General features: G+C 39.5%; 1 protein-coding gene across 1 annotated transcript in view; it reads left to right on the top strand.

The window, feature by feature from the left end:
• Positions 1–23,287, top strand: part of alk (ALK receptor tyrosine kinase) — a 124,576-nt gene extending 101,289 nt beyond the window's left edge. The window contains exons 12-25 of the mRNA XM_025055097.1: positions 844–1,006; positions 1,787–1,934; positions 5,533–5,643; positions 6,024–6,165; positions 7,355–7,522; positions 8,405–8,500; positions 12,088–12,243; positions 13,014–13,127; positions 13,883–14,069; positions 15,541–15,631; positions 15,912–15,976; positions 16,081–16,210; positions 19,928–20,025; positions 22,731–23,287. Of these exons, the coding sequence (XP_024910865.1) occupies positions 844–1,006; positions 1,787–1,934; positions 5,533–5,643; positions 6,024–6,165; positions 7,355–7,522; positions 8,405–8,500; positions 12,088–12,243; positions 13,014–13,127; positions 13,883–14,069; positions 15,541–15,631; positions 15,912–15,976; positions 16,081–16,210; positions 19,928–20,025; positions 22,731–22,848 (1,787 nt within the window). The 3' untranslated portion in view covers positions 22,849–23,287. The remainder of the gene's footprint in view (positions 1–843; positions 1,007–1,786; positions 1,935–5,532; positions 5,644–6,023; positions 6,166–7,354; positions 7,523–8,404; positions 8,501–12,087; positions 12,244–13,013; positions 13,128–13,882; positions 14,070–15,540; positions 15,632–15,911; positions 15,977–16,080; positions 16,211–19,927; positions 20,026–22,730) is intronic.
• Positions 23,288–26,176: the final 2,889 nt, after the last annotated feature.

Below are 26,176 nucleotides of genomic sequence, written 5' to 3'. Positions count from 1 at the left end.
TTTATGTGGCTTAACGTGTGTGGTGTGCTAAAACTCACCAACTAGTTTGTGTGTTTTTTGGGAACTTTTTCTTCTTCATTATAGCAAGTCAGACTCTTCTGATTTTATGTCTTAGATTATCATACTGCCACTGTGTTAGCGTCGGTGAACAACATACTATACATTTAGTATGTGAATTCTAACTTAGGTCACAAATTGGGTTACATCACTCGTAACAACAGATCTCTGATGAAGCCTAGTATTGTATGTTGAATGAAAAGTAGACGTCCATTCACTTCATTGTACCGCCCTGAAGTTTTAACTGGCCACATCTGTGCCACTGCAAATGGGTGAAGCCTTGTAAGGTCATTTCAGAAGCAGTTCTGCTTTTTATGATGGACACATTTCTCAGTCTGTCATTCAGGCAGATATAAAGTGAGGCAGAACAGCTCGTGCAATGGTGAAGGTTAATGAAAGATTCAATGTGCATTTTTTTTGTTTCTACATGGTGTATGTAAGGTGCCGCACGGTGTTTATGGATCTGCTCTGCAGTCTTAAATCCTTGACATCCAGGCAGAGAGAGAGAGAGGAAAAGAGAGGGTATTGCCTCAGCCCCTGGTGTCCTTACTGCTCACAAGCCTGAAATTAGGATTTACTGCTGCAGTGTTAAGTCTGACTACATCCACCTGACAACACTAATCGTATGCTTTACACAGAGAAAATGACTAATTAGAAGTAACCCTCAGGATTACACAGAAAATTAGGAAAAATGTGTGTCACCTGTGATCTTTTAACATCACACCAAAAAAAGTGTCCCTTTTTAGTCCCCAAAAAAAGTTGTATTTGCATTTTCTTTGCACACAGATAAATGGATCTTTCACACCTGTGGAGCTGCAGGACCTGAAGGCCCAACACCAAGTCAGTGCATCAATTCCTACAGGAACAGCAATGTTAATGTGACAGTAGGAACCCGGGGTCTTCTGAAAGGAATTCAAATGTGGCGGGTCCCAGAAACTGGCAGCTACAGGTAGGACTGACGTTAAGTGCTTGATATGTACGTTGATTCTCTCCCTTTTTCATCAATAGTTCACACCTTTTATCTTGCCACAATAATTTGCTAAAGTGATAACAGATAAATGACACAGTGCACATGTGTCTAATGCCATTTTCCATTTGTGGATTTTCATGACAACATCAGGTGTTAAACTACGATTTAACTAAAACTACCAGCTAACATTCTCCAACATCCTCAACAAAGACGCAGACAGGCAGACATTTGAGTCCTCGCCAAAACCTTTACAGTTTTTACACGTGTAGACGAATCAATCACTGTTCTTTCACAACCTTGAAAAAAACACTTCTCTCCATAATAATGCCACCATTTTGTATGTAGCCTGGGCTTTCAGGCAGAGCTGCTAAATGAAGCTGACAGACGGCCACAGAGATGAATATGCACTCTGCATCTCCCAAAAGTCATTAGTCAAGCAGCTAAGGTAGCTTTTGGGCAGCGGATAACATTCTCTCTCACCTCACCAAGCTCCAACACTACGGAAGAGAAATGTAATCAAGCACTCCCCAAAACAAACAAACAGGTTTATTTTAGGAATCTTTTTCTAAAGGTGTGTATGAATACCCACTTTTGGTATCCTTGCACTAGGTTAGCCATCGTTTATTTACTGTTGCCATAAATATATAATAACCCAAAATGAAACAATCTCATCTAAATGTTCGATTTAATTAAAAGTAAGTGCCTGGTTTTGAGGTTTTTGGGACATTCTGTGATTGTCTGATTCCGTTTCTTGGCCAGGATTATCGCCTACGGTGCAGCTGGGGGTCGTAGTGTGCTAGCCATGAGAAGGTCACATGGTGTCTACATCTCTGCTGATTTTCTGCTAAGAAAAGGGCAGCTGCTTTACATTCTGGTGGGCCAAAAAGGAGAAGACGCGTGCCCCAGTGTAAGTGTTTTTTATCGTTGCTTTATTGAAGTACATTACCATCACTAACTTACACTCTGTGTAATTACACAATTACAAAGTAGTAAAATAAACCTAAATATGGCCATATTAAATGATAAGGGTTTATATAACAACACTTTAGGTTCAGGAGTTTTCAGCTAGTGTTTTGTATTGTACCATGTATTTACCTGCACCTTATGTTGAATAAAGCATTTAAACTCATAAATTGCACCAAATATAAGCCACACCCCCACAGTGCTGCTTTTTATATATTGCTTTCCACATATATCGTGGAGAGCAGCAGTGCGGTACTGTAAGTAGTAATAAACTGGAAAAGGAAGTGCTTCACTGTTGTGAAAATATATGGCGGGACTTCTGTGTTGACGATATAACAATTCATACTACCTCCTTATACACACACCTGGTCTGATCTGCAGCAATGACAAAGTATAAGCCTCACCGGAGTACAATCTGTATTTGGGTATTTTCTCACTCACAGGTGAAAATTAAATCTTAACATGAATTGCAGCCTTGTGTCCTTAAAATGTGGTGTTGCTGTTGTTGATGTTTTCCATCGGTTGGTTCAGAGGAGAGGCTGAGTTTTGTCCAAATATAAATACTTTCAGTGGAATGAAGTCAAGAAAAACTCTAATGTCTCTCAGGTGTACTTTGTTTTGGAGACAAATTAGACTCTGACAATCCACCTAATGGAAATCCACACTGGATGTTGCAATATTTTATAGCAGTCAATGACTGTTTAAACGTGAGATCGACTTTTCTAATGATCTCCCCATTGTCTTGCCAAAGATAACTCGTATTGTTTGGCCAGTGGTGGCTGTCGTCCATTGTGCTGACCCTCATTGAGTTCCCTCATTGTCACAGTCCACAACACTAAGACCAAAGCCTTCTCTGCTACATTTATGCTAATGATGCTGCCATCTATGCTTGTTTTTTTTTAAACATCCCAAATGTCTGAGACGGCTGATCAATTATTTTTGCATAGAGTTGGAACATTCTGCCCATTTATGTCAGAAGGTTTTTGTCTGGGTTCCTTCTACAACCCACAAACATGTAGGGAACTGGACACTGGTAATAGACCAGAAGTGTGAGTGTGAGTGTGATTGATGGTTCTGTTCAGTGTACATCACCTTCCTCTTTGTCAGCAGGGACTGGCCCCACCTCCCTCTGAACAGCTCTAAGATTGAGCTGATGAATGGAAGGACGTGGTCATAAATACATGACTTGGCCACATAAAGTTAAACAAACAGGAGGACGCCAACGCTCTTTTATTCTTTATGCCCTTATTCAAAGTCACACTTAAATGATAATAAATCAAAGTTATTTTTTCAGGTGAAACATCAGGACACTACAGTCTTTCTAGTCAAATGAACATATGTACAAATCACACATCAAAATGGAGAATGATGATGATGAGTGATTTTATACCCCATATTCAGAATTGATGGTGATGTTTGATTTAGTTTTATCTAAATAGGTCAAAGTAAGTAGCTGCAGTTTTCAAAGTGGAAGCCAACGTCTTACAACAGATATTATGGCATTATACATGGAAGATGATTGAAGGGGTTAAATCATTGGTTTGCTGGTTCAATCCCTGGTCTTTTTGTATGGAGGTGTAATGTATTCTGTCCTGCCCAGATTGATGATATTAGCCCCAGATTCCCCTTCACTCTAGAGGGGTTAGGCAATAAATTAAGTAACTTTTGTTTTCTTGTCACGTTTTGTTCAAAAGGCAGATTATGAGGCTTCGCTGCAGGGGCCAGTAAGGCTACACCATAGTCATTGAGATGTCATTAAGGTTTAGACTGAAGTTGTTGAAGGAATTCTTAATTTTCTTCTCTTCTGCTGTTCTGACCGTGGCATACATCAACTCTGAAAGTATTTTTTTCTATTTCTTATTGCTAATGTTTCCACTGAGTGGCTGAGTAAGTAATATCCAGCCTCTTTGGACAAATAGTCATGTCACTCACTTTCACACATACACACTCACACGTGCACACACACATCTTCTTATTTTTCCAGACAAAAACTCAACTTTAGGGCGCAAAGCTGCCATTATAGAAAAACTGAAAGGCAGAGAGTGTGGAAGAGTTTCCCATCACAATTGAATGCACTGCCTTTTACCCACTCTACCCATCAATCACAGCCACTAGAGCCCTCCCAAACCCCCCGCCCCCCAGCCCGGAGCACATTGGGTTCAGACAGATGAGGAAGCCGAGTGTGCGACGTGCCACTATGAGCGTGTTTTTATGTGAGATTTAGACAGAGTGATGGAAGGAAAGTCGTGCGCCCATGTCCTCAGTGCAGGACGGGCTCCAGGCAGTTCATCCCGATCGCTCATACGAGGCAGACACATCAATTCAAAAAAGCTCAACTATGCCAAAGTCACTAAATCAAACATCATATGCCAACAAAATGTCCAGTTTCATTTAAATAAAAAGGGTGAATTTCCAGGACACAGAGTACAACAGTGGAAACTGACAGACACGCTGTCTCCACTGATTATCAGTGGATTGTCCACTGATCTCATTGGTAAATGGCATGTGAAAAGAATTATTTTTTAAAACACTGTAATAAGGTGAGATGCATAACTTTTTATTATCCAACCGACAACATCTACTGTAAATGTTGCCATCAAATTTTACAATGAAAGTTCTACTTATACGTATTACCTGTGTAGACATGTAAGAACTGGCCGAGTGAAACTGCTACTCCTGAAAATGTGGTTAATGCAACTGTAACAGTCTTTGACTGGCCTGGTGAGGGCGTTGTAGAGTAAAAGTCTAAGTATGTGTTACTGCAGTACCTTCTACACCAAGGGTGTCCACACTTTTTTGGCTTTGCAGCTACTTTTTGAAGGACCAGGCTAATGTTATCTACCTTCATTGGAAACTTTAACTATATATTTACTTATAGCAACTGAATATACTTTATACATATATGATATATTGATGTACATTGATTAAATGCATAACTGTACGGCACTATATGTTACATATTACATTATACTGTAATAAATGTGCAAAATACAAATGCAGGGCTTTTATTTTGAAGGCAACCACTTGGGTTATTTACATCTGCCCAGTCGGTGTACTACCTTGACCTTTACTCAAAATATGTCATTAAATATGTTGGATAAGCCTTGTGATATTCCACACAATTTCAATAAGCAGCAAAAATGAAAAAATAAATAAATAAATAAATGAAGAGAACTTTATTGATCGCACACTGGAGGAATGGTTGTGTTAACAGCAGAACTGCTGCAACACGCTGGAGCTACTCTGGGCCTCGAACCCAGGACCTTCTGCATGTAAGGCAGATATGTAAGCAGGCGTGATAAGCTTTACATCATGGAGGAATTTTGCCAAAGAACATTTGGTGAAATAAATCTGTACAATACACTCATTAATAATTAATTAATTCATTCATTTCTGTACATACTGCGATAAATCACAGAACAATCATTCAATTAATCACCATTGTCAGCGGCTGGATTCTTGCACGTGCACAGCCTTCACATGCTCCTATAACATACTGGGAGGTGGTTCTTCACTTCACTGACATCTCTGCCTCTTTGCAGTCCAACAGCATCCTGAATAAGATCTGCCTGGAACAGAGCAGCCCACTGGTGAACAAAACCCAAGTAAAGGGGGGCGGCGGAGGAGGTGGAGGGGCCACTTATGTATTTAAGGTAAAAACTCGTGGAATGATTCATCCAAACAGCCTATCAGATATAGACAATATATTGATTATAGTGTTTCTATATTCAATATGTTAGGTTTGTATAATTGTGATTTTTAGTGGCCACATATTATTATTTGTATTTTTTGTAAGGCTTGTTTCTACACTTAAAATTACCGTTTCTATTTCCAGACATGTGAGAAAAGGAGATTTTAGATACAGAATCTTGCTGGAGGTTAATACAGTTTAACACAGGCCCAGTAGAGCTAGACCACTGCCATGTCATTTTATTGCCTTTTACTGGATATCTAAGAATAAACAAAAAAAAGTATTCTCTGAAAGGTAAGAATGACTAGTTTGAAACTAAACCAGTTAACTATGATGACCCAGGTGGACAGAGATGTGTACACACCTCTAATCATCGCTGCTGGTGGAGGGGGCCGAGGCTACAGTAGCCAATCAGGGACACAGTTGGAGCAGATGGACTATGAACCAAGTCAGCCTGGACGCAATGGGAGGTCCAATGCAGCAGGTACAATTCACAAACTCTTGAACTGTTTGTGTTTGAATCTGTTTTTGTGCTGGTCAGTTGTCAGCTGTGCCTGTTTGTGGTCTGCCGTACTGTAGAAATCCAGAGTTTCTGGAGAAAACTGAACCGATAGACCTCTGATCTTTTTCCATGATCCTTTAGCATGCTAATCTCCTTTACCATTGGGTCAAATCATGATAACCAACATTAGCGGCTTAGTTCTAGGCACAGCAGGAAGACATTTTAAGTTGGGATTTTTGTTCACTCTTGTTCTTTACACTCAACCCTCAAAGTCATGTTTCTTGGCTGCTGCTTGGCCACTCAAAGATTCAGCTCCCTTACTTTTGAAAAATACGTCTGGATACAATGTGAAATACTACTTTGGTTTCTTGGTGGTGTGTTATGGACCGCGGCCAAGATTATGATTATTTATCCCTAGGTCTATGGGGTAAAGCTTCCTGTGGGTTACAACTGAATGTTTTAGATCAGTCATGGTCAAACTATGGCCCGGGGGCCAGATACAGCCCATTAGGATTTTTTAACCCAGCCAGATGAACTTGTCCGAATTATATTATTAAATAATAATATCATTAGACTTCTGTCATTTTCCCTGCATTGCCTGCATTTCCTACATAGATGGCGCTCTAGATGGGTTGAGGTGTATTATCCACTGTTTTACTTTGTTTTTGAACTTCAAAACCTTTAGTAAAAATGATCATGTCAAAGTAAAGAAAAGTGGACTGTGAGTGGCAATTCCTTAATAAGGATTGGACGACAAAATATTCTTTCACTCAAGTCTAATCAACGGCTGTTTGTCTAATATGACAAGAAACGTTTGGTTTTCAAAGACAACGATATCAGCCGTCACTTCACCACCAGGAGCAGTACAGGCTCAAAGCATATGTGTTTGGCTTTTACATGTCATTTATCTTAGTTCACACCAACTTTCAATCTATCTGCTCCTGGCCCACCTCCTGTCAAATGTTAGAATCCCGTCAAAAGTTTTGCCCACCTCTAGTCTAGTTGGGACATGTTCATACATTGTTATAGCAGGTCCAGGTGTTTATTTGGATAAGACTGCCTTGTCTGACATGGAGACCTGGCTTTTTTTTACTTGTCTCTAACCCCACGCAGTGATTTATTTGTAAACCTGCATTTCCTCATATCCTATGAATTGTGTGTTTGTTGACAGGTGGAGGTGGAGGGTGGAATGATATTGCTCCTGTCAGTCAAGGCGGCAGACCACTGGTGCTGGGGGGGCAGGGAGGCCAGGCATGTCAGAAGTTTTGGCAGACCCGCGGAGGCTTTGGAGGAGGCGGAGGGGGCTGCTTGTCTGGTGGGGGCGGTGGAGGCTACAGAGGTTAGTCCAAGAGATTTAAGATAATTTTCATCTGAATATGGGACATGAGCGACTGTTGGCAGTAACAGTTCGTCTCATCCTGAGGTATTCAGCCCTCAGTTAAGATGCTTTAAGATTGAACGAATCTGTGGTTCTAATGACCATTGTCAAAATTATAGTTTCCAACATTCTTATACATTAAGAGGTCAAAATCATCACCAATGAACTGTAATGATTTTGAATAACATATAGAAAATAATTATCAATTATAGGGAATCTATTTATATTTTACCATTTATTATCAATTATTGTATCAATCTTTACAGTACAAAGATAAAATGGCTTTAGAAAGTTTAAAAGTTAAAAGTTTTTTTATCTAAAGAGCAAGGTGAGACTGAGAGGTAAAAGCAAACACTAAATTGAGACATGAAGCTGTGGCTCCGTGTCTCTCCCTATGTCTCCAATATATGTTCAAAAATACAACTATTACGCCTGACTTTAGTTCGACTGATCCGACACCAAACTGCAGGTAAGCAAGAAAAAGTAGTCATTACCGTGCTACACCAGAGAGGGCAGGTCTGAGCCCAACAGGGTGTTGCTGCTGCTGTTCTCCTACAGAACCTGTTGTGGCTGGTTCACACAGAAGGGCAGGCGCAGAACAGTGAAGCCATGACCTGCGGAGAGACACAAGAAGTGAGACTGAAGAAAGAAAAACAGGAATAAGAAATACTTTAGACAGAGAAGGGATGGGATATAGAAACAAAATATTATTATTCACTGATAACACAAATGAGGAAAAGTTTTACTCATAAGTAATGTGTCACTCTATCAGTTGATTTTGTGGATGTTTAGTTGATATGGAGTTACTGGTAAAGAGCTTGTGTTTAACCACATTTTTTCTAGGTGGTAATACCTCTTATGATGACAACCCCAAACGTGACGGTGATGATGGAACATCATTTGTCGGTCCAGGAGAGCTCTTTATCTCCCCACTTAAAGGTAACAAGGAGGAAATGTATTTTCTTTTTAACAAATATGCAGCATTTGGTGGTTGTAGCTGACTGTCGAGGTGTTTCCACTTGACATGATGGAGACAAAAAGCAATTGACAAATTCAGAATTAGTTTAGCGGTCATATTAGACTTTTAGGAGTGACAATAAATTCTCTCATTTTGGTTGAAGAGAAAGAACTTTGTCCTAATGTTGAACAGATTTACACAGGTATCACATGACTGAACAGAGCAGGCTACAGACACAGCATAGACATGAACAATATGAGATCTGAGCTGTGGTGAGGATCTCCACGTCAGCTGAGATTACATTTTTACCTAAAAAAATTGAAGAAAATTGAAGAAATGGCCAACACAGAGAGGAGCGCTTCTTAAAAAACGTGTACTTTATTGTGCTCACGTAAAAGCACCGATCTCTGTCTCCCTTTGAGCTTTGAAAGGAGAGATGCTGTCTGGTGATGCAGTGCCTTTGCAGAAGCCACAGTCTGCATATTAATCATCAGCCATACATCATTTCCTCTGGAGTCGAAAGCCATTCAGGATCAACCTCAGTAACAGAATGAAATGTATAAAAATATATTGGTTTGGTGTTTTTGGTGCATGTTTACTAATTAATGATGTGGGAAAATACCAAACACAGTTATAAATACTTGAGTATGAACAGGGACTTCCATGGCTTGGGAGTTTAAAGATTATAATTTTATTTTACCATCACTCACATCACAACACTCTTTTTATCCATTTAGCTGCTGAGGGGTTTATGGGAAAATATGATATATTATACAAATTAATGGAATATAAGAATTGTTTTCTGCTTAAGACAAATGTAATAGTTGAATACCCAGTTGATTCATTTTAACTGCCCTGCATTAAGGGATAGAAAATTAAGTATAATTTATGAAGATCATCTATAACATCCATCATAATTAAACCACAACACAGAAAACTGTTGTGGTTTAGTTACATTAGTGTCTTCTTATCAGGTTGAGTTTTCTTTTTTTAGCTAACAAAAGTTAAATTCCTCCCAGTTCCTCCACTGAATATTGACTGCCTCTGAAGTAATCTGACAAAAATCTTATATAAACCAGGAACTCTATGAACCAGTTATAATGCAATCACATTTTTTCTGGTAAGCCTTAGGAGAACCCATGGGTTACTAGAGACCAGCACACTCCCAGTGAATTTCAATTTCTTCCTTCTCTCTGACAGAATAAATATGAGGTTCGTCAAATGAAAATGTACTCACCTGAACAAACTAAATTATGCCATTATAAGAAGGTGAAATGTCCTGAAAATATGAACAATATTCAATATCACATTGTGTCACCATAATATCAGTATTCAGTGAGCAGCTGGATACTAGACAATTGCACGTCTCCTTGTAAACCTTTTAGTTAGTAATATGATTTGCTGGAGCTGATGACAAAATGATCAGAGAAAGCAGATGGGTGCAATCGCTGTGCTTAGTCAAGAGTCAAAACAAGTTAGTGTTATTTGTAACTGAACACAATTTGAACCCATGGAGTTTACTGTACAGCTTTTATATAAAATCTCCTAAAAGGTTGAAAAACTCTTTTTTTATTCAATTCTATGTTAGAATTACTCCAACCTGTTATGATGATTTAAGTCATGTCAAGAAAGTTGCTAAAATGCAAAAATAATTACAAAACATTTATTACACAATCTGCAAAATTAATGAAGTAACACAGGACAAGACATATAACCCATTTATGTTGTATGGATATTTTAAATTTGTCTTGGTTTCCAGTCAGTAAATTACATTTTTCTAAGTCGACAATGCAGCAAAATATGTGTAAATTATGAAAGACTATCTCATGTTATGCAGGGATTTCTCATAATTGATTTATACACCTGACTAACCTCTGTTAAACATGACTTCAGTTCGAATCATTGGACCATAGATGTTGTTTAGATGAAGTTAAATTGCACTGGTGATAAATACGCAACTACATTAACAATGGCTGCAATGAAAGAAATTGTTAAAATCTCACACAAAGGTTTGTGAGACTTTGATTTGAACTGATCACTGAAGTCTGTTTTTTAATCCAGGAAGACACAGCTACAGTTAGCTACAGTGCATCCCTCCACTATTCTCACAAGGGTGTAGATGGTGTAGAAGGAAGGAGGACAAGTAGAAGAACAAACCTGTCACCTGGAGAGAGATGACACAGGATAAAGACACAGAGGAGAACTAGTTGGCAGAATTGAACAGCGTGAATCAGATAAACACAGGATTAGTACTTCTTGGCAGGAACAAACACTAGGCTAGGCCTCGGTGGCTGTCAACTCTGGAGTCAGGCTGTTTCTGAAGGCTGGCACATTAGAAGGCTTAGAGAGCGACACTGAAGCCCCTACAGACACATGGTGGAGGCTCCTCAGGTGCCATGAGGCACTGTGCACTAGACCAGGGACTCAAGTGTGGTGCTCAGGCTGCCACTAGGGGGTTTACAAGATAGATAATGTGATGGCGGATTTTTTTTTTCAAGAGATAATTTTTACCGACGTGTAGACAAACATTTTCCTAAAAATTAATAAATGAATTTATATTTATATTTAGTGGCGCTTTGGCCCAGAGTCAGTGTCTCTGTCATCAGTGTGGAACCCCAGGGTTCACCTCCTGGGCAAGATCCAATCCCTGTTAGGGTGGTTGGTACCTTCCAGTGGACTCACCACCCACAGGAAGGTTCAGGGGGGGTTGGTGCGGTGCAGTGTGATTTGGGTGGTGGTCATGGAGACTGCTGCCCCCACGACCTGGTAACGGATAAGCAGATGAAGATGGATGGATGGATATTTATATATATAAATTATCGATATATAATTATAAATACAGGTTATATATGTGTGTGCTGTATATGTGTGTATGTCATTTGAGCATGATCAACATTCTGACATAAGAAGGTTTGTTACATTTTTTATTTTTTTTATTTTTTATTTTTTCAAAGCGGTGGAGAATTGACCACTAAATGGCCCCAGGGTTGATAAGATTTGCTGGAGCTGGGTCAAAGTTCCTTGAGATTGTATCTGTCCTTCTGTAGGAGATTAATAAAATTTCTCCTTATGAGATCATGAGAAAAAAAATTATAATAATTGAGTCCTTTTTTTATTTTACAAAGTGGGGAAATGTATGGTGTGAGTCTTTGCAGCCAATACATTATTTTACAAAGTGGGGAAATTTATGGTGTGAGTCTTTGCAGCCAATACAGGCTGCCACAGGAGGGTGAGGGAGTAGCAGGCGCGTGTAGCTGTACAGACAGCCTTCAGAAGATTAATCATTTTGAAACACTCACTACATTCACATTAATTTTACCAGTATGAGTAGCAGTATGAGCTTGTCCCTATCTTCCCATTTCGTGAAAAAGAAAAATGGAAAATGCATGCAATTATGGAACGTCACAATGGGACTCAGCTGCAGCAGTGGATTTGTTTGTGATCATTTGCTCCAATGTTTTATACAGAGGTTTTCAGATGAATAATTATTTCTCAAATCATCAAATACCAATCAGTGTGTGCCTGTGTCTGTGTCTGTGTGTGTTCGTGTGTTCGTGTGTTCGAACAGCAATGGAGGGCGATGGTGAAGTGATCATCAGTCCAGTGCTGAACTGCAGCCACTGTGAGAGCGGTGAATGCCACGAGACTAAGGACAGCGTTGTGTGCTACTGTGAAGATGACCTCATTCTGGCACAGGACAGAGTGTCCTGCATCAACAGTACAGGTCAGACGTCCAGTGACACAGCACTGTGTTCTAAGTAATGCAGGCTGTCTCACCCACACATTAGTTTACCAGAAGTTTTAGAAACAAGGATATAAACGATTTAGCTGTAATTGGCTATGACTTTACCAAATGGATAGAGAATAATTCTACAAAAGTACCGTGATTAAGTGAAGACGCTCGCCTACTTTTTTGTCTTCATTAAAGAAATGTTTTTTGTCTTTAATTACTTCCTCTGTTGTGAAAAACAATCTGGAAAATATGCTCATCTGCTAAGGTTAAGTTCTAAGAAAGTTTTAGCCTGGGAGTCTTGACTGGTCCTCTTCAAAAACAAAAAGTGCAGACAAACCCCTGCATATCTGGAACATTAATATTTGTAGATACATGTTAAATATATATGATGCATTACATAATATATTTTATTATAACTCCAATAGCATGGCTGTTGCCATCTAAATGAAAAGTGATCTTTGATTTGAAAATATGGTCTCAGTAATGTGGAGAAATAAATCTGCGGTGCTGGGCCTTTGAAGGTCACAGTCTCAGTATGGTCTCTCTGAGTGCACACTTGCTCCTCGGCTCAGACAAATGATCATCCTGTACCACTAAAAGAAATTGGCATGCATAAGCTGCTGCAGTTTTTCCGTAAGCTCTGTTGTGTCATTGCTTTCACATCATTAATTAAGTTGGGGATCACAGAAGAGACAAGAATAATAATGCTCCTGCGGGGAGTATAATCACTGTACGACACTGTTGTCCCCCTTGTCTTGCAGCAGTCACTCTGCTGACTCCACAGCCGTCTCTCTCTCACCTGGCCCTGGGTCTATCCGTTGGCACTTCAGCCCTCATCGCTGCCCTGCTGCTGGCTGTGTCGGGAGTCATGATAAGTATGTTTTGCCACGGTGTGGCTAAATGGTATGTGGTAGTACTGCATATAAAACGTTTTATAGTGGGGTTTTTTTTGCTTTGGTCCAAAATTCTGTAAATGTTTTTTATTTTCTCAAGTGACTTTCTCAAAGTAGCATCTATCTATCTATCTATCTATCTATCTGTCTATCTGTCTGTCTATCTATCTATCTATCTATCTTGCTGTCTGTCTGTCTGTCTGTCTGTCTGTCTGTCTGTCTATCTATCTATCTATCTATCTTGCTGTCTGTCTGTCTGTCTGTCTGTCTGTCTGTCTATCTATCTATCTATCTATCTTGCTGTCTGTCTGTCTGTCTGTCTGTCTGTCTGTCTATCTATCTATCTATCTATCTTGCTGTCTGTCTGTCTGTCTGTCTGTCTGTCTGTCTGTCTGTCTATCTGTCTGTCTGTCTATCTATCTATCTTTTTAGACTAATTATTACAGCTATCCATTAATCTAAAGCTGTTGAAGCCAGCCATATGCACTAATTGAGCCATCATCAGGTAGTGTGACTACCTCAGTGATGAATGAAACATGCTAATGACCAGCGGTTTTGTAACAGGTGGCTAACAGCCCTCGTATATTGAGCTGAATGTTAAATAAATGAATCCTCTACATCTTCACACATGCATGCACAGACAAACACACACAGAGAGAAACACACATATGTCAAACACAAACAAAGATGTTTCCTCTGTAAACAGCTGGGTTTTTTTTCTTCTCTTTGTTTTCCAGTGTACAGACGTAAACATACAGAGCTACAGTCCATTCAGCTGGAGCTTCAGAGTCCAGAGTGTAAGATCAGTAAACTGCGAGCCTCCACAATCATGACGGACTACAACCCAAACTACTGCTTCGCCGGCAAAACCGTCTCCGTGAGTGACCTGAAGGAAGTGCCAAGACGCAACATCTCCCTCACCAGGTGAATATCAGGTTGAGTTAACCTCACTAGCAGGGCTTCACTGATACTCTCTGATCTCATTGTACAACACTGTACAAATCTTTGAGTGATCCTTCTATTGAGCTATTAGTGTGGAGACACAATTCAACCATTCTGTCCCCACTTGTTCCAGTCGATTGCCAATATTTGGAGAAAATGATCATTCAAATATAAATAGAATGTTATTTGTCAGATGACACAGACAACAGACAGTGGCAGTAAAATGAGGATTGTGACAAAGCAGGGAAATAAAACAATAAAAACAAAAGAAAGAATTGGCTCTACAAACATTAATACTAATCATAGAAATAGAAAGAGAAAGCGATAGACAATTCTAATATCCAGAAAGCAATTTTCAATCACCAATTTTCTCTCAAATAAATGTCTTTGTGTGTAAGCTGTTATGTGGGGGGTGAGCAGTTCAGAGTTTTTATGGCGTGGGTGAAGACAAACTTCTCGATCTGAAAATATTGCAATATTTAGTTTTACAATATCGTATTGATCTTCTAAGGGACTGTGTCATTATTTTTTATTAACAATAAATGAGCAAATATTCATGGAATTGGTTGATTTTATTTTGCTTTTATTTCTTTTGTAGCAATTCATTAACCTGATATTGAGCATGGATTTGACAGTTTTCCTACAATTAAGTTGTTTAAAAACCCCAGTTTATGGTCATGCCTTTATGAAACATTATATCACAATATATTGTATTGTTGCCTCTGCATAGTAATATCAATCATATTGCCATTACTGCCAGTACACACCTGTAGTGGCCAGGCATATTAACTACCAGTAAGGTGGTTGGATGATTGCATTCTTGGCTAATCCACATTTTTCGGCTCTAAAGCAACAAAACAAGTTATTTTACTTTTATTGAAAATCGGTTTTACACTTTTACTGACAAATTTGTGAAATGCTGCCAATAAATATTCCTAATGTTACACTCTGGACCTCTTATGGCTTTGTGTGCAGAGGTGAGCTGCAGTGAACCAAGCATTTAAAAAAGTTATTTTTTAGCAGCTCTTTGAATTATTTTAATGCACCCGTCACATCTTTATAGCTGACCAATGAATTATTCTGCAACATCATTTCTGCGACGTATACTTTTCCTCAGCAGTCCTGCACCATTCCACATGTACATTATTCTCTGGCAGTATTCAATGGACTGACAAAGTCCAAAATTAAAGTACTCAGGTAAAAACACAGACTAGAGTCTCTGCTGTGTTACTTACTTACAGCTTCTGGGTTGTTTACCCTGTTCCATCTCGACCGGTTGTTATTCATTGAACACAGATAGTTTAAGGAGTCCCCGGTTGCTAGTTGCTTCTAATGTCTTTAGCTCAGAAACCTGTGCTTGAACATTTCTCACAGTGTTTGGTCTAACAGCCTTTACTGTGAATGGAATGAAGACGTAGCAGATGAATGAAACATGTCTTCTCGTCATCATCAGGGGACTGGGCCACGGGGCCTTTGGTGAAGTGTATGAAGGTCTGGCAGTGGGAGTACCAGGTGAACAAAGTCCACTGCAAGTGGCAGTAAAGGTGAATTCTCAGCCCTCTCCTCATAAAAATGTCTTTTCTGTTTAATGCATTACAAAGATTGGTTAATTCACTACTAAATCTTCAGGGGGTTATTTAATGTAATCGTTTAAATTTGCACTGAGAAAGGTTTAATCATGGAGTTCGATCAAACAGTCTGTAAAGTTTTACTGCACTGATACAGTGAAACATTTTAAAGTAATAATCCTGAGTCATGGCTCACATTATGCACATAATATCTCAAGTGAACGTGGACATGTCTGTGGTTATATCCTAACAACAGACTCTTCCTGAGGTTTGCTCTGAGCAAGATGAGCTGGACTTTCTAATGGAGGCCCTAATCATCAGGTACTCCTTCTATACACCAGTACACGGTCAACTACTTTTGTGTCCCACACTTCCCTGCAGCCTTTTCTGTTTAACATTTCTGTGCTTCGTCTGTGTACATACAGCAAGTTCAGCCATCAGAACATCGTGCGTTGTGTAGGTGTGAGCCTGCAGGCAATGCCCAGGTTCATCCTGCTGGAGTTGATGGCAGGTGGTGACCTCAAGACTTTCCTGAGGGAGACCAGACCAAGACTGGTGAGAACATGTTTTTGAATTGAACTCAACCATTTTCAGTTTTCTAGTGATTTATTCTAGACAGCCCTGGAATCCTGGTGATGAAGAGTGAAACAATGTTCAACTTTTTCAACCCTGGACCTCAGTAATGACAGGAGGCAATCACTGCTTGATCCAGTGATTCAGTTGCTTCCAGCAGTTTATAGTAAATGGAACCGTTCTCCCTTAGGCCACTTAGAAACACTGTGGGGTTTTAGCTAACTACAGCAGCAGTGGAGACAGGAAATTGAATAAGGCGGAAGAAAAACCTGTTGTCTTCTTGAAGTGTAAATCCTATATTCTGGCTGGTAGTACATCAAAAATAATAACTCAGTGGATTTGGCGTCATCCAAATGTGAGTACGACTGGTACTGGAAAAAACAAGTGAAAAGCAGTGAAAACTCTTTCAATTAATGAGAAGCAGACAAGACGCAGCTGAAGGAGGCAGTGTCAGAGTAGGAGTTTTTGTTATATTGTATATACATTTGAATGCTTGAACACTAGACATGAAGGCTGTTTCACATTAGCACTGTAGGATGGAGGAAAACTCCTGTCTGTGCACCTGGTTAATGGTTCAGGAAATGTCAATGCTCGGCTTTTTTAATGTCATACATTTTTGGAGCCCTGTATTAGCCCCTTCGTACCAAATGTGCCTCCTACATAATTACCTACCTTACTTTCTTCACCTCTTCCTTTAAGCCATTTCCCTGTGATATTTGTTTCCAGCAGCTTTGTTTTATGTAAGTGAACGAGTACAAAATGAGAGAAGGTGTTATGACCTGTCAAAGGTCAGTGGACTATAAAAATGTCATGAAGAGATTTACTTCTGTGAAGCCTACATCTTTGTTTGACGCCCATGTTAGTCCAGTGACACAATGGGCTTGATGGATTTCCCAGTTCAGCTGTTATAAAGTAGGCACAGACAGTGGGTCGTTAATAAAACTGAAGGTCAGTGGTTTGATTCCTTTTTGTTGTACTGTCCCTTGACAAGACAACGCATCCTCGATCAGTTAAGATGGCTGTGCAGTTGATAAAGAGACACACTGTTACAGGGGGGTCATCAGTTTACAATGCACTCGACCTCTGGCATTTTGTGGCTGCATTGCCATCTCCCATTGATTTAATAGGGAAATCGTATCCCAATGTATGGCATTTAAACAAATTTGGCACAGGAAGTAGTTGGCAAGTGGAGCAAACAAATACATCATGTGGGGCCATACACAGAAGACGACTTTGTTTACATTTACAGTTACTGATTTTTGATACTGGTTTTTCAGAAAAGACAAGAAAAAAAATCCATAATAATAAAAATGCACTCATCAGCTATCACTCACGCATATATATTTATACTGTATATACTTTATTTGTATCTGCTGATCCTAACAGAATAACAAAAGACATTTTTGTAACTCCTGTAAAACCCTGACTGGTTTAAATGCTTGTGTGTCACACTGACACACACCCACACCCACACCTGTACACAGGTCTGGATTTTACACCACATGATTTTAAAGATGCTTTGCCCCATTTTTTCTGCCTTGTACTTGACACACACCAGGTGATGCTTGCTGTGTGTAAAAGCTCTTTGTATCCTCAGTTCTTGTAGGACAAGCTGTCTTCATATGTATGCCTGTCTCGTCCTCTCACCCTGTTGTCTCCTACTTCCTTTTCTTGTAATATTAATGGAAGCACAAAGCAGGTCGACTTAAAACAACTCCTTAGAGTATTTGACATCGACTGAAGAACAGAGCAAGGCAGGACAGGAGATTTTTATTCTTTGTTCTAGTGATAATAACATATTATAGAAAGGTTTTACTTTCAAACCCATCTGTAGATTCTTCTATCTCCTCACTCTTCTCTCTTTTAAGCCATCTCTGTTAAGGTTTCTTCCTTCACACATTTTTCTTTCTTTTTGTGGAAATAAAGTCATCAAATGCATGGGTCAGAAACTCTATAATGTGTAATTTGAAAGAACAAAGCAGAGCACATCTCCAGAGAACACTTAAATGTTAAATGCCTTCAATCACACGTCTGTTGAAGTTCCTCTGGACTCAGACTGCCTGATGTGGCTTTTACCCGTCTGTCTTATTGTAGCTTTTATTGTCTGATGTCTTTTCTTCCCAACATATACTTCTCGTTTTCTATTTCCCGTCTCATCTCCCTCCCTACTGTCACACACCATATTCAATAGTCTTTCAAAGTTGTTCTTTTTGGCCAGAGGTCCAAGGTCAAAAATCGTGCCAAAATGAAATTAGCTTAGGGATAGGACAGAATGATACATCATTAGCATTTCATTTGGGGGAGGGGCGGTTAATGTAGTGTCAATGACTCAAATTACAAGTGACACTTCATCCAGAAGAAAACAATGATGATGAAAATTGGCAGGAAGGGCCTGGCTGTAGAGCCTGAGCCACAGCAGATCACAACAAGTGCATGAGAAACTGCCATGCTGTTGTGAAGGTCATAGACTCAGGACGACTCAGGGAGGCTACTGTTAGAAAATGCAGTTTATAGCACCATAGGAAAAAGACCTTCATGTTCTGGTTGTGCTTATTAATACTCTATGTTCATTCATGTTAAATATTTAAATTATAAAAGTATTAAACAAATTATGTCACATGCAATCAACGAAAAGCTAATTGTATGCGACATCATACATCACAAGAAGTATAAACAGTGATTTGGTTTTTGATTTTCATTCTTGAATTAGTAAAATGAATGAATTCATGATTGCCCCCAACAATCCACTGTGCAAGTTTTTATGGTCTCTGTCTTGTGTGTATAACTGTGTATACCTGTGTTAAGGTACACTAATTATGAAGGACAAAACAGAGTCCATTTAGTAATCAGTGTTTCCCAACCTTTTCTGAACCACAACACATATTTCATAATAGGAAAATCCCACAATGCACCACCAAACAAAAATGTAACAAAAGTACATGTAATGAAATATAACCCTAATCTAACCTGGTACTGTTTAGATGAACACAACAGGGATATATTCACAGAAATTTAAGGAAAAAAAACAACCTTTTTTTGCTTTTTTTATAGCCCTCTCTGCCATCTAGTGGAGGAGGTTAGCAGTTCAGTAGTGTAGCAGGTTTGAGCCCCAGAGGAACCACATACATAATTGTGCATCCCGTGTGGCACACAGTGAATTTCCCCATTGTGGGAGGAATAAGGAACTGAAATTAACTATTTAATTTCAGTCTCTGCCAACTAATGGAGGAGTTTTTAATTGTTCTGCCTGTCACCGTCACTCATTTGCAGTAAATAAGTATTAGTTGTCAGAGCCGTTATGTGAAATTGGACCATGTTCCACGGTAAACCTCCCGAGGAACATGAATGTTAGTGTGAATCCCTGCTGTATATACAGTAACAAACTGATAATAACAGTCAGGCACATGTGAATGTTAAAAACCACTGACGGATCAACTGTGACTGATGTATAGAGACCCCCATGAACAAAGGCTCAAGCTGGGTGTGATGGGAGACCACTGTGTGAATAACTTCACTGATACTGATTCAATACTGTCTGTGTTACCTGTAAGACTACCCTCTCAGACGAAACCATGCCAACTGCCTTGTTGCTGACCCAGATGATTGTAGCATGGTGTCAGACACCTGGTGTTTCTCTTTTATTATGATGGCATGTGCTCGTCAGTCAGCGGCGTTTGTGTCTTTGTTGTCTTTCATCAGGAGCACCCCTCCAGCCTCACCATGGTGGACCTTCTCAGTGTGGCCAGAGACATAGCTAAAGGCTGCCAGTACCTGGAGGAGAACCAATTTATACACAGGTACTTTGACAGATCGCCAAATATTTTTCATCGTCAGGAAAACAACTACAGCTGTCAGAATTAACAGTTGAATAATTCATCACTTGTTAGAGACTAACCTGATTATAATCATTAACACAGCAAGATATAACACATACAGACCATGTGTGCAGATGGCAGAAGGCACGGTGACAAACATGGGCATTAAAACAGAGGAGTAATGTTCCAGTTGTGACACGTGTGTGTGTGTGTGTGTGTTACACACTACAAATACACAAAAATAGCTCGTTGAGTTGAAATTTGCTGACAACTTGGTCGTCCCAGTTCAAACATCCCATCTGCACCTCTGATACAGACGTCATTATTTGCGCACGCTGCAGGAGTTTAAAATACTGCATATAGCAGTATATACAGTAAGTCTACAGCTGACTGACAGAAATGTCACGTCGTCAGTCCACTCTGTGAGTAATCTGATTAAATATTTTATTCGATTGACAACCTTCGCTGAAACACAAAATAAAAAGCTGAATAATGCAAGAATGTAGTCTATATGCTCCAACACGTCGGTGAGACGGAAGGAGAGACTAACATTTATCTGCTGACTTCTCTGAATTATATAGTGACTGACCACGCGTGTCATTGCCACTCTGAAGACCTTTGCCTCTCGCATTATAGTGGAACAGACAAGAGATGGGTGCAGCGCCACAGCTGCCAGATGGAGAAGCCAGCTTGCTGTTTTACAGTTTAGGTCCCACAGACAGAATGCTGCTCTCCATTTCCTTCTTCAACAACAGCTGGTGAACCAGGGAAGGTGTCTACCGTACTATAAAAGCTTTCCCCATACTGCTAGACAACAGAAAACACCGGAACAGAAAAAGGTCGTAAATGATACAATAATACATGACTGGTCATAGAAGCAAAGTGCATTGCTCTTACTGTACGTCTGTCTGTGGCTTCCCAGAAATTGACAAAGGACCGATAAAACCCAGTAAACCTTATTTGTCCTGGTATGACAGAGCTACATCCATCCACCTAATGGCTGATCCGTTTACAGAGGCTCAGGGTTTTTTTCTTTCCTACTTTCTTTCAATTTTTATGTTTTCCATTCTCTATTTATCATTATATCAGCAATCTCCTAATGGTTAAAATGTTATTTTTTATGAAGATTGCTGATATAATGGTTAAAATGTTATTTTTTATGAAATTGTGTGAAATTTTAAACAGGCTAATGATGCTATGCTATTATGCACAGTTGGCAACATTTTTTAAATTAAAAACGTAACTAAAATGCTAAGTCCCTGGTATTTGTATTGTAGAGCAATAATTCAACAAGCAGTCAGAGTATAAACCATCAGAAGATGAAGAGAAGCACTGACCCATGGACAGTTTAATGGAACCACAGGTTTCAATGACTTATCAGGCATTAACTCTAAGTGTTGGAGGGAAACACATCCTTAGGCTGCAGCTAAAACCCACTGTAAATAGTGATTCTACTGCGTGGGTAGTTTTTCCATAAGTGTGCAGTCTTTACATTAGCTCAGAGTCATTGTGTTAATCATGAAGATGAGCTGAATTTGATCTCATCTCCTGCATAGCACTTAGTTCATCTGAATAAAATTTAAAAAAAAAATCACATTCCAAACCATTCACTTGGGACTAATGTATTGAATTTAGCTGCAGAGTGAAGATGTTGCTACGTTGTTTAGTGAGTGTGTGTTCACTTGCCGATTGTGTAGAATTTGTCTAGTAGGGATTGGTATCGGTCCAATATTGGTCAACATTTCATGATTGAATATTGGTAAAAAAAAACATAGCCCATGCAATCTGATACCTAAGCCCTGTACCCAACACTATAGCCTCAGCAACGGTACTACTAAGTTGCAGTATCTGTATTCCAGTCATTTCAGTCTGACCAAACTGAATGCTTTAAAATCTATTTTTCCACTATGTTTATATTGTATTTTCTATACAATAAATATATCCGGGCTTGGAACTAGCATTAGGAGGTCACAGTGTGAGTGACATTAAATAATAACTAACATTAGTCTGTTATTTTCTTCAGAAGCTGGGACCAAAACGGCTCTATATAGATTTAAACGGAAACGCCACTTCACCGTCAGTGTGTGTGGATTGCCCTCTAAGGTTATCAGTGGAGTGTATTGGGCCAAACATCAAACCAATGTGTTATTTCATTTCCAGCCCGACTCTGTCTCCCGATCTCGGAGAAGCATCACTTGATGTTAAGCTGATTTTAAATCATTGCTTCTTTTGTTGTGTTCAGGTTGACAAGGAGCAGTACCAATACCCTGTCCCTTCTTAAGTCTCTAAGAATAAGAGACAGTGCAGCACACGCTGTGTGAACCGTTGAATTCCCTCACGACCCAGGATAGAGTAAATCTAATTTTTTCTCACAGCCTGCACTCCCCGCAACAAATATCAATCCTTTCAATCTTTTCCCTGGATACTTTTTGTTAAAAAAAAAAAAAAAAAGATGCCGGGGTCACAGGGGTAATTACACTGAGCCTCAGAGACGCAGTAGTAGGTTTTGTATTGTTTATTTTTTTGTGGCTCATAGATGGATTTCTAGAAAAGTGGTTGAACTAATGATGAATCATGTGTCATCCCAGCTGTGTGAGTGATCTGCCCAGCTGATGATGTAATTTTTTCTTCATCAACACAGCCTTGACTACAGGTCCTAATAATTCTCTGTCTTCCCTTTTTCATAGGGACATTGCAGCACGTAACTGTCTACTCACCTGCAAAGGACCGGGCCGTACTGCCAAAATCGGAGACTTTGGAATGGCTCGAGATATTTACAGGTACACTTCTTCCAGTAATCACTAAGTATTCTTGGACTGCAGGCCATTTCTGCATGGATCAAATTCAAATTGTTAATTTACCCTTTTCATGAATTATTAAATCCCTACTGAGAAATGTTAGAATAAAATATGGAAATAAAACATCAACCCCTCAAATATTTGGGTAAAAAAAGACAGAAAGTCAATTCTACACCTTTCTCAAACATACTAGGGATGTGAAGAGAAAACACAAACAATCAAAGAGGAGTGATGAGTTTGAATTCCTCCCCACGTGTTTGCGAAGCTACTGGCCTTCAAAATAAAAGCTTGAACACAGAGCTGTGATATTGTCCACTAATTTAAGTCTTCTCTAGCCTCCTGGCGTCTCATTATTCTTCACTCTATCTATTTATTACAGCTACAGCTGTTTCACGTGACTGTTTAAATGAATGCTCAATTCAGCAGGGAAATATTAAAGCTTTCATCTGGAAAATAATTAGCGCGGGGAACGTATACAGGACAATATTCAGAAAATCACAGCAACACAGAAGAGCAGAGTCACAGCATCCAGAAAAGACNCTTGATTTAATTGCCGATGTCAGTTTTTCTGGTTCCTCGCTGTGATTTTGTTTTTATCTCTCAGCCTGGGGCTGGTGTAAGCTTGGCCTGGATTTTTTTTAAAATGATCCCTGTTGTAACAGTATGTTGAGAGGAAGGAGTGGTTGGTCCGTGTGTTTTTGTTGTTTCACAATGTGACCCTCCTGCTGCTTGACTGTGGACGTGACAGCCGGCGTTAGGAGCCGTGACAGGGTTCAGGAATCACAGTAAGGAGCCAGCCAGGGCTTAATGTCAACTGCTTTTTATTGTGAGAACAGAACCACAGGTGTATTGGCAGGGGGCGCTCATCTATTGGTTTTACCTCACACGTTCCATTCAAATAATCTTACTCAGGCTGGCACACCCCTGATAAGGTGGTTAAAAAAAAAAGAAAGGGAGTAAACAATAGCTGCTACTCCAGATAATAGCTGCCACGCCAATTATCTGCTGCTAGGTCGAGGAAATTCCCTCAACGACCACACATTCAGAGGGAACGGTAACGGTGTTGTACAGCATGACTTGTTACCTGCAGATACAAACAGCAGACAATGACATTCAACACACAATGAAGTGACACAATGATTTAGCCCAACATTGTGTCCTTAGGAGGGTGTTCCACCGGATTTTCAATTTACTGCATTTGCTCCGTGCTTCACAGCTTTTCTCAACACTCTATTTCACTGCTATGCTCCATAAGAAAACAAGTCTTTGAAACACGTCCGAAATGTGTTCAATAGATTTTTGTGGTTCAGTATTTAAGCCTCCGGAATCCATAGATCAACCATGAAGTCATGTTTGTAGAGTTCACCTAAAAAAGCCCATGAAGGTGAGGGAAACACAGGAGAGGTCAGGTGGATGATGGGAAATATCAGTTCGACCCCCTACGTTTTATCACTGCTCAATCTCGTCACGCAGTTACAGCATTTTTATGACCATTTTTATGACACGTTCTGTGTTCATGTTATCTTTAAAATGTTTTTCACAGGTGAAGGTCAGGGGTGACGTCTGCTGTGAATACAAGAGGAAAAAAGTATTAAGACAGTGAACCCATGTGCCGTACCTGTCACACACAGTGGTGACATCATAGTCTAGGACATAAAAACATCTTTTAAATCTTTTATATTAATGCTCATCCCTGACTGGTGTTTTCACTCAGTAAAATGCTGTATTTTTTTTAAACTAACAATAATGTAACTTTTAGAAACGCTGTGGTTTTTATCAAAGTCGGGAGAACGTTTGAAAGTCAAATAACTCTGTTCAGCTTGCGATGAACTGTGAGATCAAAGCACTCCCTGCTTCAGCTGTTTGGTCCGACTTTAACTCTTAATGTGAACCACTCCAGCGCTCCTTCTACATTATTCAATAGGATTGACCAAAAAAATTAAAGGCATAAATAAGCTGTGTGTGCAGGATTCATTTCTCTGACTATAGGCCTAAGAATAAGCCAGGGAGTCGTTTCCGTCACTGAATAGATTGTGTTGTTCTCAAAGAGAGATGAAGGTGGCGGCGGTGAACAGGAAGTTACCCTGCAGTGTTTGTTAGATATAATATGTCAAGCCAATTCTGTACGTTAGTAAGTCCTTTTATCTGTGCCATTGATCATGTGTAATTTTCCTCCACACTAACCACCAGGTCAATACAGCTTTAAGTCTATACTTTCATTCACATTATAATTATCTGCACTCAGCGCTACCATAAGAAATATCAAATATAATTATTACAGTTCCTCTGTAGGTAATGTTGATGGTGTTAGCTGTTTACATATAATTAGCATATCTGAGGAGTGTTTAATGATTGTTTCTATGATCGTTGTCATTTGATTTTCTGTTGCTGCACTTTTCTGCTCTATCCTCTTTATTTATTTTCCAAAGAATGCCAGCTAAGCAGCAGCTGCGTGCCATCATGCTGCATGACATTTACACCTGAGAGCTGCGCAGTGTAATTACAGTGGCTTCCTGTGCAGCCATGTGCAGCTGCACTGAACACTCCGTGCTTCATTTACTGCTCTTGCTTTTGAATTTACAAACAAAAGTACTATCAGCACTGCCGCATTTAAAAAAAAAAGGTACAGGTATTCAAACTCACAACCTTCTTACTGAAAACCTGTTTCTACCAACTACTTGACTTGTTTTTATTGCAAAGCTTTGGCTACCCCTTAATGTAGTAGAGTTATACAGCAGCAGATGTTTGTTTTCTGCTCTCTGTAGACACTTGTCGTACACACAGGGCCAAGTACAGTAGTACCAACTTCCTGTCTGTCCTCACGCTGTATCTTAGGCACCTCAGATAAATTCTCCACTAACAGGAATGCAAAAGGCAGCGTTGAAAAATAGTCACTACTCTACTCTACTTTCCTCTGTGAGAGATAAGAGTGTCTGGTGACAAACTCCCAGAGCTGATACCCACGCTGACAAACAAAGTTTTAATGACTGCATGTGAGATTTTTTATCTGTTTTTTTTTAAGAAAAGCTAGTATTGTTGCCATGGTGATGATGCTGAATATAACCTTTTCTTTCTTTTATTTTTACAATGAAGATGAAAATTACCATATTTATTTTATCTGTAATTTAACTGCTTACATACCTAGGTATCCAGTGGTTATGACTTACTTTTATCACCTGCGCAGAGATCACATACATTTTATTTTCGACTGAATGACCTTAAACCGGGGTCGACGACCTAAAGCACTTTGAGAGTCATTTGGACCCCATTTCCCACAGAAAAGAAAACACCAGGAGCCACAAAAATCTAAAATGAAAATATCACAACGTACTGTA

This window comes from Cynoglossus semilaevis, chromosome 1 (assembly GCF_000523025.1).
Source record: "Cynoglossus semilaevis isolate Cse_v1.0 chromosome 1, Cse_v1.0, whole genome shotgun sequence".
NCBI classification, from domain to species: domain Eukaryota; kingdom Metazoa; phylum Chordata; class Actinopteri; order Pleuronectiformes; family Cynoglossidae; genus Cynoglossus; species Cynoglossus semilaevis.
The sequence above is the reverse complement of the archived record's forward strand: the minus strand, read 5'-3'. Positions and strand labels throughout refer to the sequence as shown.